At 39.8% G+C, this 17100-nt stretch overlaps 1 protein-coding gene across 3 annotated transcripts in view; it reads left to right on the top strand.

Moving 5' to 3' along the window:
* Positions 1–17100, top strand: part of PEX5L (peroxisomal biogenesis factor 5 like) — a 178309-nt gene that overhangs the window by 108568 nt on the left and 52641 nt on the right. For all 3 annotated transcript variants that reach the window (XM_077161139.1, XM_077161138.1, XM_077161140.1), the window contains one exon: positions 1437–1532. In XM_077161139.1, coding sequence (XP_077017254.1) covers positions 1437–1532 — 96 coding nt within the window. The remainder of the gene's footprint in view (positions 1–1436; positions 1533–17100) is intronic.

Genomic DNA, 17100 nt, shown 5'->3' with positions numbered 1-17100 from the left:
ATGGCAAAAAAGTAAATATGACCTTATATGGCAAAAGATGCAATTGAGTTAAAGATCTTTACAAGACAAAATGATTCTGGATTATCTGGATGGACCTTAAGTGCTATCATACGTCCCTTATAAGAGAGGGGCAGTGGAGCTCTAAGGGAGGTGAGGAAGAGGAAGTGTGGGCACAGAGGCAGGGGTTGGAGTGATGCTGCCACAAGCCAAGGAACACTGGACCACAGAGGGCTGGGAGTGGGTCACCATAGCATCTCTGGAGGGAGCATGGCCTTGCCAACACCATGATTTCAGACTCCTGGCCTCTAGAGCTGAAAGAATAAATTTCTGTTGTTTAACCACCCAGTTTGTGGTAGTATGCTACAGCAGCCCCAGGAAACAAACACAAGGGTCAAGAAGACTTATTAGAAAATTCTCTTGCATGATATCAAGAAATCAAGCCATCACAACTTGCCTTTTTGGAAGTTTGGGATGCATTTTTCTTCAACTAGGCCTACCACAGCCCTCAGCTGATTAGGAAGCTGTTCTCCTTCACAGTTCATTTGAGCTCTTTATTGAAAACCCACCCATATAAGATGAAGCACTCAGAAAATTGAACACTGGGAGATAATACTGTTATAAACCCAATGGTAAGAGGGTGCCAGACTTAGATCATCTCTGAAGAGTGCTCTAGAGGCACAGTGAGGCAATGTGGTGACTTGGCACAGAGGCAGTGAAAGATACTGAGGTGGCAGATGCAGCTACCTATCACTTGGGGGCCTTCTTTTCCCGTGTAGAGACAATTGTGTCTTGTATTAACCTTTTCCTTCTTTTCCTTTAATCTCTCTGGTGATTAAAAGCAAACCCAAATATATACCCGAAAGAACTGAGAGCAGGGGCCAAAGATATATATATATATGTATATACACACACACCATTTACAGCTTCCCTGAGGCTGCTGTTTATACTTAGCAGTGTCCATAATAATTACTGCATTACTGTTTTCAGCCCACAGTATCCTCGATGGCTTCTTGGTTGTCTCCCGCACCCATGCACAAGCTACCCAGGGATGCTCCTCTGTGTTTTGCCTCTTCCTAAAGTGGCCAGTTTAGTACTGTGTCCTGTGAGGGGAAGCGGAGTGCCTTGGTAATGGGCACAATCCCTCCAACACTAGCCCTGCTGTGAACTACCTGTGTGGCTCTGGGCAAGCTCATTGCACCCTCTGTGCTGCAAAGTCATCACCTTGGAAATGGAGCTGCCCATAACACCCATCTGGCAGAGTTGTTGAGAGGACCTCGACACCATCTCAGTTTGGACAACGTCATGGGTGCAAAGTATGCCAAAAATGAGAACAGCTGTGGGTGCTCTTTTGAGCTCCATGGAAGTGAAGTGAGAAAAGAAAAAAGTACTTGAATTTTTGTATCACATGATTCCATCATGGGTTTGTTTTATTCCAGGCTCGACTAACCAAAGAACAGCGCTGGGGAAGTGCGTTACTTTCCAGAAACCACTCCTTAGAAGAGGAATTTGAAAGGGCAAAAGCAGCAGTGGAGGTAACTTTTTCTTATAATTGCTTTTCTGTTTCATGTTTTCTGAGAGTGGAGTTCAGAAATCAAACTTCAGGGCGGTGTGACAGTGGCTCAATGTCAGAATTCTTGCCTGCCATGCCAGAGACCAGGGTTCAATTCCTGGTGCCTACCCATGCAAAAAAGAAAGCAAACTTCAGCAGGGTACGTATGAAATGGGCCTTACTTTATAGACACGTGAAATAACCCACAGTGATTGTTGGAATGAGACTTGTTACCATAGACCCTTTGGGACCAGGGGTGAGTGACAGATGTCCCCTGTTAGGCTGAGGCTGTGACAGGTTCTCAGTGGCTGGATGAGGAAGAGCTCTGAGCCCACTCCCGGCTCCGTGAACAACCCATGCCTCCACTTGACTCAGGCTCACTCCTGATATTTTCATCTCATTAGCATCTAGCACCATGTCTACAACAATAGAACGTCTTGCTGCTGGTGGGATGTCATGCATTTTCCTACCTGGGCGGTTCAGAGCATGCTTGGGATATTCTATCAATAAATAGTCCATCTTGACTTCAGCCGTATTTTTTACTATTAAGATTGCTCAAAACATTGTTGATAGATAAAATGATTTACTTGGTTTGAACATTGATTTCCATAATTAACCTTCTAATGGAAAGAAAGAGGAAGAGAGGAAGGAGGTGGAAGTAGGGGGGAAAAAGGTCTTTGTGGTTTTCTATCCATTTTCATGCTAGCTGGAATCACATGAGTACATCTCAGATGCCAGCCAAGTGATCAAAGCGATTACTATTTGGGAGTGGAATTTTTCACCAAACCGAAATACGAACTTGTTGGAACCTCTATTTCAATAACTGATAGGAAGTTTTGAAAATTGAAAGTATTCTGGGAATATGGTTCATTTATGTGGCTATCTTACCACTAATGTATGAGAAGATAGGCAGTCTTTCAGTAACTATATTTGAAATGCAATAAATCACATTTGCAATATAATATTAAAAAGATTCTTTCTATTCTGGGAAATATCATTCAGAAATCCAATAAGAGACCTCTTTTATCTTGCCACAATACAATCCACCCAAATTTTGAGCTTTTTTAATTAAAAAAAAGAGTTCACGCACATTGCGCTCTTGAACGTGATCAACTGATATATTTAGTTGAGACTGGCTGATTTCAATCAGTTGTTCAAATACATTGAACTTGCAGCTCAATTTATCTTAAATGTAGACTTTCCAGACTGAAGAGCTAATTTAAGTTTAATTTCTGGATTCCTCTGTGTGTGTGTAGCACACTGAATTGGTACTAAAAAGATTATTTAGAACCATAGAATCTTGGGTCAGTAAAAAACATAATTTATTACCATGTACAAGGAGAAAGACAGTAGATTCATACTCAAAAGACTAATTGCAAATAAATACATTTACAAAATCATTTAAACTTAATGTTGGTAAAACCTTGGAAGTTATCTATCCCAGCTGTACATGTAAAACTATTTTCTTTTAAAGCATATTTGAATAATTTTGCCCTATTTCTATTTGAACACTTCCAATTAGGGGCATCTCATGTCTTTTCAATAAAACCCCTTTCCATTTCAGACAGTCCTAACTATGAAAAACCTCTTCCTTTTATTATGTTAAAATCTGCCTGCCAAAAACTTCCAGTTCTTGCTTATTCTTGGTTCTGCCCACTACAGAGCAAGGCAGAATTAGTGTAATTTCTTCCCCAAATAACCCCACCTGTGCCAGTTTGAAAGGATTTATGTATCCTAAAAAGCAATGCTTTAATCCTAAACATTTTGTGAGAGCAACAGTTTCTTCTAATTCAAATTCAGTACTATAGGTTGGAATCTTGATTAGGTTATCTCCACGGAGATGTGACTTAATCAACTGTGGGTATTAAACTTGATTAGATGGAGGCATGTCTCCAATCATTCTATGTAAGTCTTGATTAGTTTACTAAAGCCTATAAAAGAAATATTTTGGAGAAAGCTTCAGAATGCTTTGTATGCTGACAGTTTTACAATATGGTCCTAGTTTGTAAAATGATAGCATAACAGCCAAAATGGTAAAGTGCATACTGTGTGCCAGGTATTAAGCCAGGGACACTGCATGGATTTGCCTCATTTAATTGTCACAGCTATCTTATGAAAAAACTACTACTATGATCCCCATTTTACAGATAAGAAAACTGAAGCTTCAAGGGACTGCAGACAGTTATGTGGCATTTTATAAGCAATTAAGATAGACTGAAAAGTATTACCCACATTTAGCAAGTTGCAAAGCCATGATTCTCAATGTTCTTAATCATTGTACTATATGGGCATGGAAAAGGATCAAAGAGTCCATCAATATCAAACTTGTGCCCCAATATTAATAGTAGTTATTCCTGAGTGGCTGGAATTTTTACCTCTGTTAGCTTCCCTGTATTTTCCAAGTGTTCTGCCATAAACATTTATGATGTTGGCAATCAAGGAAAAAGTTGTAAGTCATAGACAATCTGGTGGGATATAAGATTCTTAAGAGAGCTAAAACTTTCTCATTCTTCATTTCAAGATAAAGAATGAAGCTGATTGCCTCCATCAGAAATAGTTCTAAACCTATACTCAGAAGAAAATGATACCTGGAGCAAGCTGTAGTTTCCTGAAATCTCCAACATACTTTTATATCATCTGATTCCAATATGCCTTTTATGTCACATTCCACTCCATTTTAAACCTGAATTTCTAACCATCATGCTGCCTCATGATTGGGCACCTGGCTTCCTCTCCCTCTTCTCCTGCTCCTCTGTCCCCCTCTCTGAGCTCCAGGCTCTGCCTCTCTCCAGGAACTCACATACCAAAGCCCATTGCCTGATACTTATGCTTTCTGTTCCTCTGTGGGCAGCATTCTTCCCCCAGATCATCATGTGTCAGGTTTCTCCTTGACATTCAAGTTACAGCTTAAGTGTCAATGTCTCAGAAAAGTGGATGCATCTTTTGATTGCTGGTCTTTCCATTTAAAATGTAATCTCATGGAAATGGCGGCTTTGCCTTTTATGTACCACATACACTAATATCTAGTACCATATCTGGCTGCTGGTAAATGCTCAATTAATATTTGTCGAGTGAATGAATGGATGGGTAATTGTTGATCACTTAACATGGATAACACTTCTATCTGTTTATTGTTGCATATGAAGTGCCACATCACCTCGTATTGTAATTTGATATCTTCATTTGTGTAGCTGAGGTAAGCAAACAGTTCTGCCCATGGCATCCAGATTTCTGGTTAGGACTGTGCCAAAGTGTCCTCGTAGTTGCCTTGGCCTTGATCTTGGTCGATCAGTGAGACACCAACTAACCTTGCCACGAAGTAACATTGGGTATCTTTTGTATTTAAATGATACAAAGAAGTTTTTATTTATACTAAGTAATACTCAATAACAGACAATTTATCTATTTTTTTAGTTGAAATGTTCCAAAATGCAATATCTTTTTACTAGAAAGAAAGACAACTAAAAACACATACCCATTTATCATGTATAGTAAATGACCCAGGAACCTGTTTATGTGCAAAGGCTGACATTGCTCAAGCTCAAGTTGAATAATTAGGTCTACTGAGGGCTTAAGTGGGTAAAGCCTTTGCCTCCATACCTTACATTTTATTGAAAAATAACTGCATAGTCATCTCTGCCCAAAATATTGAAGTTTCAAGGCAAAGAGCCAGATATTCCTATTCTGGGCTTTAAAAAAAAAAAACCCCTCATTTTCCCTACGCAGAGGGTGAAAGGCACGTCCTCCTGGATGTTCTTCCTAGTCAGCAGCCTAAATGCACTTGCATCACAACATGGTCATAGGACAGCAGGGAAGGAGCCGGGAGCTCAGTCAGGCCCAAAGCCCCTCCCAGGAGCCCTCTAGAGAGAACAGGTTGTGGCCGCAGAGGAGAGGGTCACAGGGGAAGTCCGCACACCTGCAACCACAACCCAAAACTACCTCTCATCACCTGCAGCCAGGAGAAAAGAGAGCCAGCCAGTATCCAGAATGGTATTTAGTCAGTGCTAAGCCTGCAGAATAAATTGAACTCAGCAACGAACTTATCAGACAAGTGCTAGCTCTTCCCATGGGTCAAGCATTGCTCTAATGATAGAAAAGTGAGTATGGCACGGTTTCTGACCTTAAGAGCTTGAATAATCCCAGATATATGCAGCACAGGACTTCACCCGAGGATCACTTATCCCATGGGATAGTTATGATGAATTTACTTTTCTCAAGTTCAGAACATCATTTGGATATTCTTCCATCACATCAGCCCAGCCTTCCCCGCTCACCCTCTAGCTGCTCCCGGGAGATCAGGCCCCTTACCCACCCTGGCATCATGGGGTATCAGATTCAAGCAGACACCCACCAATCGCAGGTCTGACCACGCTGCTAATGCCCCACCCCTAGTCTCCAAACAAGACTGCAGCCCACTCTCTCTTGGTCATTTTTCTCCCCACCCTGCACTAGCAGGGCCCTGTGGCCCTGCCTGCTGTGCTATGTACTTCTCTAGGACTGTACTTCTCCAGGCTTGCTTCACAGCCTCTCCTCTCCTTGTCTCCATGAGCCAGATCTGAATAATTTAGGTCCTCACCATTTTCTAAGACAGGGAAGACTGCATCTCATCCTTCTTTATGTCCCTAGCACCTGTCAGAGAGACTGGTACAGACAAGGGCCATATAAAGGTTTGCAGGGTAAATACATGAACAAGCGAACAACTTACTCCCCTAAATCACCTGTTCTATCTAAGCATCTCTTGTCCATAGACTGACCGACTGAAGATAAAATTTCTGCCCCTGGAATCAAAGTCCCATTCTAATGAGCTCCCAGACTATTATAATGTTTGTTTTATGTGGTTTAATCAATATCTTAACAGCTCTACTTTTACCCTGAAGGAGATATTCGTGGTTTTAAACCTTTTAAAGGAATGATTAATTACATGAATGAGGAAAAAGGAGGATGCATAGACAAAGGAAAGTATAGTGATCAGAGGCAAGAAAAAGAATGAGAAGCATAACTTTACATCCTTTGGGGAAATTAATTAAGCCTAGTAAATTCTACTAAAGTCTTTATGCCCAGAGCTCTTCTCTTCCCCCCTGTTCTCTCCCCTTTGAATTTCACTTGGGATGTTGCTCGCGGCAGCATAAAATTCCACAAATTCTTTGATACTCTTTTCAAAACATGGAGCTTAACCTCCCTCTCCTTGAGTGTGGGCTGGACTCAGCGGCATTCTTATAACTAATTAAACAAAATGGCAGTGACAGAGCGTGGTTTTGACTACAAGGCCCTAAAAGGCACCAGACCTCCTCCCTGCTGGCTCTCTCACTCTCTGTTGTTGTTTTAAGTTGCTTTGTTAGCAGCACTAGACGACTACTGCAGCACCCTCCTCCAAGCCCCAGCCTCCGCCTACTGCACACCGAATCTCTATCCTCAGCACCTTTCATTGTGCAAAATGGAAAGTCTGCATTAAGGTACCAGCACAATGAAATTGTTCACACAGTGACCCACTTCTGACTGGTCATTAGCTTGTCCTCTTTGACCCCCAAAGGGCATGAACAGAGACCTTTTGGGGACCAACCATCCTTGCTCCTTGGGGACATTTCCTCCTCCACCAAGGGTCTGGGGGGGCACCTGCCTTTTCTTCTTCCCAATGAGTAGATTTCTGACTTCCCATTTCCATGTCTTGTTTCAAATCACATACTCCTCCGGGTAACATTGTTTCTTCCCCTCCAAGCTTCAGGCTAAGCTTCCTTTCAGCTGCCCTTTGTGAAAAATCACAGGAAAATGATCATTACTGTTATGAGAATTTAGACAGTGAAAGGATTTCGTGCTAATTAGTAATTCCTCATTCTACAAATATGGGTGACCTTCTTCATGTCTCTTTGTTAAATTTACCTAAAGATATACTATATTCTAGTGACATAAGCATAAACATTTTTTCCTTAGTGAAATTCTTTCACCTGAAGTTATTCCTTGTGTATATATACATATCTTAGATCTGATAGACACCCCAGAAATTTTAAATGATTGAAGGAAACTATAGCCTGTTCCTGAACTGCCTTTATTAATGCAGGATTATGTAAGAAACTGCTGATTTAAGTGCCCTCCTCCCAAGGAGATTATCTGTTTCCACCCTCCCCTCACATTTCCTTTTGGCTTTCTGTGACAGTGTCACCTCTTTGAAACAGGTGGAAGGGATTAATGGATTAAACACTACTTAAAACATTCTGACTTAGGTACACTGTCCAAAAAAGAGAAAGTTTTCTGAAAATATACAAAAACATTCTTTGGGCAATATTGAAGTAATTTTGACTTGAATTGCTTAGGATACAGATTTCCTAAAGCTTAGCACATCACATTAGCCAACTTACGTCCCACATCAACTTCTAGATAGAGCATCTAAAAATTAAATGTCTTGAGGTCACTGGAAAACTGGCAAAAGTTTCTTTGTTCTTACACTGATTTGATTTCCTTCCACTTAAAACAAAATCTGATTTCCAAAAACAGTATGAAGCCCAGATAAAAATTATTGCAGAGTGACCTGCAATGAACCATCCAAGGTGATATGGATGAAAGCATAAAGAGGTATAAGATGGTTTCCGACAAATTTATAGATAAGTGGCTTTTAAAAAGAGAGGTTTTAGAGTCCCCCTCTAATTTTCTAAGGTTAGAATTGTGGATAGTTATCCTATTCTTTCATTGTCCCTTGATAGTTGATGGCAACTGAATAAATATTAAGGTAGTTAAATCTTTGGTTTAACTCATTATAACAAAATCTTAGTTATCCACAGATTGGTCTTCTAAAACCATCATTTTTGTAGACTAGCTTCAGACAGAAAACAGATAAATTCCTTAACTCCAAAGCTAAGAAATTCAAGATCTGATACTGAACAATTATTTCATCAACACTTGATTGAGCACGTAGCTGGAAAAGAAAGTGAGCATAATAATATGAACTCTGAGCTGAAGTAGAGCAATTACAGACTGCTGTGTGCATCTGTCTGTCTATTGGCAGGACCAGGATAACAATTTTTATGACCTCCTCTTCGAAGTGATGCTCTGAAGACCAGTAAGATGGTGGGTTTAAAGTAGTTTAAACCACTCATTGGAAGCTTTGTCCCCAGGAATCACATAATAAATTTACGTGAAGAAGAGCAGTAGCATGATAACGCATGTGAATGGAGTTTCAGACTGACGTGGGTGCCGATTCTAACTTTTCCATTAGCTGAACACTTGGGCCTCAGCTTTCTCATGGGCAAAATGAGGGGGGTGAATTTGACTGGGCATCGTGTACTTGGTCTATAAGATTAGGCATAACATGGATGAACATTTTAATGTATATTAGAAAAATATGTAACTAGGATTTCAAACTGGAGGTTTCACAGATGTTGTTTAGACAAGGCTGTGCCTATTTAGGTAAAAGAACTATATCAATTACAAGATATATTAAGTAAATAATAACAGAAGTACAGAAATGGCAACAGTTGTAAAGTTAGGATTAAATGATTCAAGTTTAGGAACACTGAGATCAGTGATTTTTGAGACCCATTATTGGCTTGAGTAGCAGCTGTAAGAGAGTTCCTAGAAGGTAGTCACTCAAGCAAAATAGTTCATCTCTCTTCTTATAACAATACACGTCCCAGGCTGGTGGGCAAATCTGTTCCATGCCATCATTCAGGGTTCCAGGTTCCTTCCACCTTGTTTCTTCTCCATCTCCTACGGTGTTGTCCTCATCTGAATGGCTAACATCAGATTGCAGGATGTCCATGCTTCAGCCCCAGGCATGGGAAAGGCTTGTGGAGGAAGGTCCTCCACCCTAAAAGCCCAGGCCCGGGTCTCATCTGCTCACTCTCCCATTGGCAGGAGCTTTTTCAAACCTCACTCCCTCCCCTAGCTGCAAGGGAGGCTGGAAAATGGCCACAGCTGTTTCACCCCAGGAGAAGCAGGAGAGTGTGCTTTGATTGGCACATAGCAGCTCTGCAACAGGCCCTTCCAGCTCCGAGAGTCTAAGTCAAATCTGAGTTATAAGAATGTTAGCACATTTCTCTCCTTCTCTGATTTTTTTTAACTTTTAGAAGAAGTTATTATTAAATTTTTTTTCAATAATTTTGTTTCTGTAAGAAGAATAATGTCATTCCATTTCTCTAGAACATCCAAAGTCCCATCTCTTGATTAGCAATGATGCTGGTTCATAAACCAATCATCAATGTTCTATAAAACTTCCTGTATTGTTGGATATTTTTATTCCCAGTTGGCAGATAAGGAAAAAAAACAGAGATCTACAGGTTAAATACCTTATTTTTGCCATTGAGTGTAGGTAGAGGTAAAAATAATTCTAGTCTTTAGTTCTATATTCAAGTCGATAATCTATCTGCCCATCCTGGTTTGAAAAACTTTTTATAAGACATTTTAAGTTGAAAGCAGAGAGATACTAAAACTTAGCTAGAAATTATTGATACCATAAATGAGCCACATATAAATAATTGAGAATGAATTTTATTTCCTATGTATTAAGAAGTAGCCAAATTGGCCAAATCTGAGAGGAAAAGGTTTCAAGGATGCCCAGTCTTAATTACCCTGTAACCAAAGAGTAAAACTAAATAAATAAAATAAATAGCCTTGAGTCAAGATAGAAAATAAGAATATTATGGTTTTTTGAGACCAATTGTGTCCTATGTTGTAGAGATTGGGTAGTCACAGAAAAGGAATGAATGGCCAAATAACCTGTTTCCATGTCTTTCGTATTTCTGGAGTGAAAATGAAGCATATGCAAGCTTAGTTACTGATGTGGCTACAGAAGGGAAGTGTGTCACATGATCCTTACATCTAACCTTGAGAAAAGGATTTCATTTTCACAAAAGAGCAGTCTGAATGCTTTCCCCCAGTTAAATTCAGGTGTGTTTCTGGGATGGTAGCAGGTTGTTTATTAATGCTATTTATGTAGCCCCCAAACTTGAGAAAGCTACTTTCAAAGTTAACCTAAACCATTTCTTATGACTTCATTTTGACCTTCTAAAGGCTGTCTTTCTTTTCAAAATGAACTTCTTTTTTATGCTAAAGCATTCGTCCTCCACTTATGATTAACAGACACTGAATTGTGAGAATCAGTTCTGAGTCACCTCATTAATTAGATTTTAGTTTTGACTAGCCTGGTTCCAATGATATAGGGTCTTCCACATTGGAATTATTCCTTACAATAATGAAGTTACATATTATGGGTCCCAAAACCACAGTGATTATTTGGATCAATAATGAAGACATATCCTCTTCAAAGTAATATTTTTATATCTTTTCAGGATGTCTTAGGGTGGGTGGGAACACACATACAGGTACAAATACACACCCTCACAAATACACACAGACCACTGTGAAGTTAGATGGAGCTCTTGATTTATTCCCCAAGCGCCCAGAAGGATGGTTGCCATGTGGGCAGAAGCAGCAGCTACTCAATCTGGTCTCCTTTAGCCCCAGAAGCCCTAACAAGGATGTACAGCTGCTGGTGACACCAACTGCACAGGGCGGGCCTTACACCCTCGCTCAGTAAGAATGTACACAGAGTATCCTGAACCCATGTGGTTCTCAGGCCAAACTCAGCTGTCTGGAGGGCAGAGCCTCAGCACTGCCCACCATAAAGCGGGTAGAGGCAGACTGGTAGCTCAGTATCCTGACACCATCTGTACCTCCAGCTCCCTGACTTTCCAAAAAGCCTACACACTCCCATTCTCATAAAAGATGAGCCTAACTTTCACAAAAATGAAAATTTACATATGGACTTTGAAACACCAGTAGAAGGAAATACAAATATATCAACAGTGATTATGTCTGGATAGTAAGATTAAGTGATTATTGTTTTTAGTTGGTGATAGCAATGGCTTTTGAAGTTGTCTGTAATGATAACGCATTCATTTCATAACAGCAAGCACATTTTTGTTTTTGTTTTCTTAAAATGTGTCTTAGGTCGAAGGTCAGGGAACTTTGGGTTCTAGTCCTGCCACTCACTGCCTGGACAGTCTTGGAAAAGTTCCTTTCCTTCTCTGGACCTCAATTTCTTCATCTGTAGCATGAGAACATTAGATTAGATGATTCCTCAACTCGGCTGCCCATTGTGGGGAGCATCTACAAATACTGGAGCCAGTGTCCCACCCCCAAGGAGTGAAATTTAATTGTTGTGAGCCGCAGCCTGGTCTTTGGAATTTTTAAAAGATCCCCCCACAATTGGGTGCCAAGATTGAGTGCCTCTGGAGTTGATGATTCTAAGGCTGTTTCTGCCATCGTGGTCTGTGAGTCTCTTATTCTTCACTTTTGCCCAGGGCTAACCCTGAATATGGATCCTATTTTTAGCAGTTACAAAGAAAGAATATTCCAAAACTTTCCTAGGTGACCCATTTCAGTGTACTGCAATTGTTTCAATCAGAACATATATTTCCTTATGTCTAGGTAAAGAAATATCTGTTATAATTGGATTTGTTGTTGAATTCGTACATGAACTTGCATCATCAGCTTCAGCCTATTTTCACTCCTAACTGAACTCTTTCCTTTCCAAATCTTTACCTAAAACGTCCTCTTTCCAGACTCTAATAGTGAGAGGGAAAATACAAGATTCCTTAAGTACATTTTCCAGTCTCTTCTGCCACAATCATTCCTAGATCTCTGTTCCTGTGAATTTTTTAAGGACAGTATATTTTTTCAATCTTTTAATTTTTTTATTGCTTTTCTTAATCTTTTTCCCAGATTATCTCTAACACTCTTCAGTATTTTACTCTCCTTATTTAGTATATTTATTGAAGTTAACAGATTTTAATCATGAGAACATGTTCTGGGATGATACATTCAAGCTACAACCACTTCAAAATAATGTGCCATTTATAAAATAATTCCTTTCCATGATGAAAATATGGTTTGATGCTCTTTAAAATTAAACCAAGATTCAGGAAGAATGAATGGCATGAATGTGAGCTCTGTCTTCACAGATATTTTTTTTTTAACTTTTCTTAAATAGGCTGTTATTTCAGCTCTTAACACACCTCCAGAGCTAAATTTGTTCTTTGTATACTAGTATCCATTTAATGTGAACTTTGACATCTTGCTATGCCCTGTGTTTTGCAAATGAAAATAAAGATGGTTACTTTCCTGGTTACAGAATTCCAATACAGCCCTGACTAAATCTGAGCTGTAAGGAAGGGTTTGGTTCCACATCACTGCTGTGTCACACCCATGTTTTAGCAGTTGCAGGCAAGAGTGCAGTGGCTTTGAAAAATCAGTGGTGCATGAGTAATACAGCCCCATTTAAAATTGAGATAAATTGACCAGCACTGTGATCCAGTAAAATTGTTCCAGTTCATATCATGTCTTCACAACTTTCATGGAAATTTATGTGTATTTTGAAAAGAGAAGGAGCATTTTGTACAAAGCCACTGAATTATACTGATTTCCAAGGAATCTTTATGACATACCTTGAAGAAACATGTTGTATGCTTTTTATTTCATATGCATGAGTGACAAACAAACTGTTTCTGTGGTGAAATGATCACATTTCTAGAGCCCTGTCAAAAGAAGTTTCTCTTTGCTTAAAATATATATTTGATATGTGCAGAACACATACCTTTTGTTTCAGTGGAATAAGCACGAAGTGGAGCACTCTGAGCGCATTGTTGCCACCTTGTTCTGTGGGTCTGGTGAAGTAAACAGAAACCTGCTCATAGAATTTGGAGGTAATACGTGAGGAGTAACAACATAAAGCAATTTAGGAAGTTAAAGTGATCCTCAAGAATTTACTTGTGCATTTATCTATTCATTTAAAATATTAAATTGTTAAGTGACTATTATCTGCCAGCTCCTAGGTTAGTTTCTAGCATTATCAAGATCAGAGACCCCATCTGTATTAGTTAGGGTTCTCTAGAGAAACAGAATCAACAGGGAACACTTGCAAATATAAAATTTATAAAAGTGTCTCACAGGACCGCAGGAATGCAGGGTCCAAAATCCGCAGGGCAGGCTGTGAAGTTGATGATTCCAATGGAGGGTCTGGACGAACTCCACAGGAGAGGCTCACCAGCTGAAGCAGGAAGGAAGACTGTCTTTTCTGAATCTTCCTTAATAGGCTTCCAGTGATTAGATTAAACATCACTCATTGCAGAAGACACTCCCCTTGGCTGATTACAAATGGAATCAGCTGTGGATGCAGCCGACGTGATCATGATTTAATTCTATGAAATGTCCTCATCACAACAGACAGGCCAGCGCTTGCCTACCAGACAAACAGGTACCAACTTGGCCAAGTTGACACATAAACCTGACCATGACCTGCCATCAACTTACAGAGAACCTGGTGGCATATAAAAACATCTAAGCATCTTCATGAAATGGAATGAGCACTGTTAGCTGAGTGAGCCCTTGTTCTGTGGTGCATGCAGGAGCAGGACTTTTCATACCTGGCAGGGGCAGAGGAGGCTTCCTGAAGAAGCCAACATGATTGAAGAGCAGAAACTGGGATGGGAGCAGAAGGGAGATGCAAGCGAAGCAGAGGGGAGACTCTGTGTGAGCTCACAGAGGTGTAGAGGAGTGGTGATTATTTAAGCATCTGCAGGTGTCACTGGGTGCCCCTAGAATGGGTTGAATACAGGGTAGGAGGATTGGGGGGAAGGAGATGCAGGGGGGGCAGGGGAGTCAAGGCATTCAGGCTCCCTCCAGCAGATTTATGTGCACCATGCACTGTGTGCCAGAAATGGGTTGTATTAGATCCTGGTCTTCTCCTGCCCCGCAGGTCACTCCTTCCCTGTCCCCTTTGCTGGCTCCTTCACTTCTGCTAACTAGCTACTGTAGGGCCCCATACACAGCCTGGCCTCTCTGCTCTTCCTTCCACCGACACTGTCATCCTACCCAGCTCTCTCCATTCCAGGGGTTTAAACACCACTTGTCCATTCCCCAGAGATACCAAAGTAAACATCAAGTTCCCTGGAATAGCACCCAGCAGAGAAGCCTACATTAATCGAATTGCCACAGAGATATATAATCTCAAACTATACTTGGTGCAAATGAAGGACAAGTACAGAAGTTAGGTGAGTTTACATGGCATTGAAAAGTAGAGTTCCACCTTCTGTGAATGTACTCAAACGATTGCATTATTTCTCCTCTTTAGTACAAGACATTAGCATGAAGACTTGATAATCTAGCACTCATCTGACATTTCTGACCTATTTCCTCTGGGAAATTCAATCAAGTGGCAGTTTTTATGACATTCTGAACAGTTGAGTCTGAAAAAGCTTGACTGAGGAGTATTTTCCCAATTATATAATGTCATTTTTAGCTGAAGAATACTGACAGAATAGTTAGACACCATTTGAAAAATAAGGTCCTGAATTAGAGTGTATTCCAAGAAAAAACACAAAGATCTAGGAACAACTAAGCCTTTACTCAAAAACCTTTAATTTATGCCAATTGCTTTTTTTTAAGCCGAGCAAGAGAAACAATTTTAGTATTGACTAAGCATCAAAACAGATTGTGATGCATCACAGGCAGTCCACTAAAGAGATTGCAAAGGTAGAAAGAAAGTTCATCCTTTCTATGTAGCTAAGTAGGGACAATCCATTGCATACATATTATCAAGAGATTTCTCATATCTTTAGGATCAGAAGTCAGTTTAAATATTGGAGTCCAGAACCTCCCTGAAGTTATGCTTAACTCTTATATCAAGTGCTTTTTAATCTGTACTTGATTTTGTCAACAAATTTGAATAATCCTTCTTGAAATTTTCCTGAATCTCTTTATTTAGAGTCAAATCCTTATTTCCTTCTCTCAAGACCAAGGAAAAGGAAAATCAGTATTCAAATTTGAATTCAAAATATTCAATCATAATATATCACTTGCCAGAATGACTCACACCCGTTCCTCCCAGAAAGAGATTTTCCCTTCTCAAAGGAAAAAGCCTCTTCCTTCTATAAGATTATCAGATTTTAGGTGTTTGCTGATTAGTTCAGAGACTGTGTCTCCATACAGCCAATATGTTTCACTGCCTGCACTGGGAACTTTTTCTCCTTAAAAGCCCGTCATTCACACAGAAATTCCATCAGAACATTAAAGGGGGAAGAAAAATACTTAAAAATATATAAAATGTCTTCTTAGGTGAAGGAATCAATAGATTTTTTAAATGTTTTATTTTTCTATTCCCTCATTTTGAGACAACTTTGTTATCAACCTACTGTGCTATAACAGTACTAAGTATGTATTATTGGTCAAGTCCCCACTAAGTTTTTAACATAGGCTATCTCATTTACTCTTCAAAATAACCCTAAGAGTTAGTCATAACCTTCTTGCAGATGAAGAAATTGCCCAAAAGATACGCAGTAATACATTAGCTAGCAGCAACTGCCTGTTTTCAAATCCAACATTTGCCCCTCCAAAGACAGTGATTTTCTGTACCTAAGGTTGCCTTCTCCAGAGAGATTAGTTCATCTCCCCAAGTCTAACAGCAAAAGTGAAGCTAGTATCTAAATCTCTTAATTCACAGTGACTCTTGCACAAGTTATCAGAAGCAAATGAATTTTCTTCTTCAAGAAAAGGGACTGTTTTTCGTACTCTTTTAAGAAGAGCTATTCTAAAGCTCTCCATTATTTCTTTTTTTTTAATACATGGGCAGGCACGGGGAATCGAACCCAGGTCCTCTGGCATGGCAGGCAAGCATTCTTACCTGCTGAGCCACCATGGCCCACCCTCTCCATTATTTCTTGAAGTTAAATTCACGTTTTTTGTTTGTTTGTTTGTTTTGCTTTGTTTTTTAGTATTTGTTTAATTGCATTTTTTGTTAGAGAAGTTGTGGGTTTAGAGAAAAATCAGGCGTAAAATGCATGGTTCCCATATATATTAGTTAGGGTTCTCTAGAGAAACAGAATCAACAGGGAGCACTTGCAAATATAAAATTTATAAAAGTGTCTCACGTGACCATGGGAACCCAGAGTCCAAAATCTACAGGGCAGGCGGTGAGGCCGACGATTCTGATGGAAGGTCTGGATAAACTCCACAGGAGAGGCTCACCAGCCGAAGAAGAAAGAGAGCCTATCTCTTCTGAATCGTCCTTAAAAGGCTTCCAGTGATTAGATTGAGCATCACTCTTTGCAGAAGACACTCCCCTTTGGCTGATTACAAATGGAATCAGCTGTGGATGCAGCTGATATGATCATGATCTAATTCTATGAAATGTCTTCATTGCAACAGACAGGCCAGCACTTGCCCAACCAGACAAACAGGTACCACCACCTGACCAAGCTGACACATGAACCTGACCATGACACCATATATCTCCCTATTATTAACACCTTGCATTAGTGTGGTACATTTGTTACAATTGCTTTTAGCAAATTTTTATAATTGTACCATAGCTGTAGTCCATGATTTACCTTAGGGTTCACTGTTTGAGTTGTACTATTCCACAGATTTTTTTTTTTTTTTAGTTTTTATTCTAGTAACATATATACAACCTGAAATTTCCCCCTTTTAACCACATTCAAATATATACTTTAGTTCTATTTATTATGTTCACACTGTTGTACTACCATCACCATCATCCATTACCA

Source organism: Tamandua tetradactyla, chromosome 5 (assembly GCF_023851605.1).
Source record: "Tamandua tetradactyla isolate mTamTet1 chromosome 5, mTamTet1.pri, whole genome shotgun sequence".
NCBI classification, from domain to species: Eukaryota; Metazoa; Chordata; class Mammalia; order Pilosa; family Myrmecophagidae; genus Tamandua; species Tamandua tetradactyla.
The sequence above is the reverse complement of the archived record's forward strand: the minus strand, read 5'-3'. Positions and strand labels throughout refer to the sequence as shown.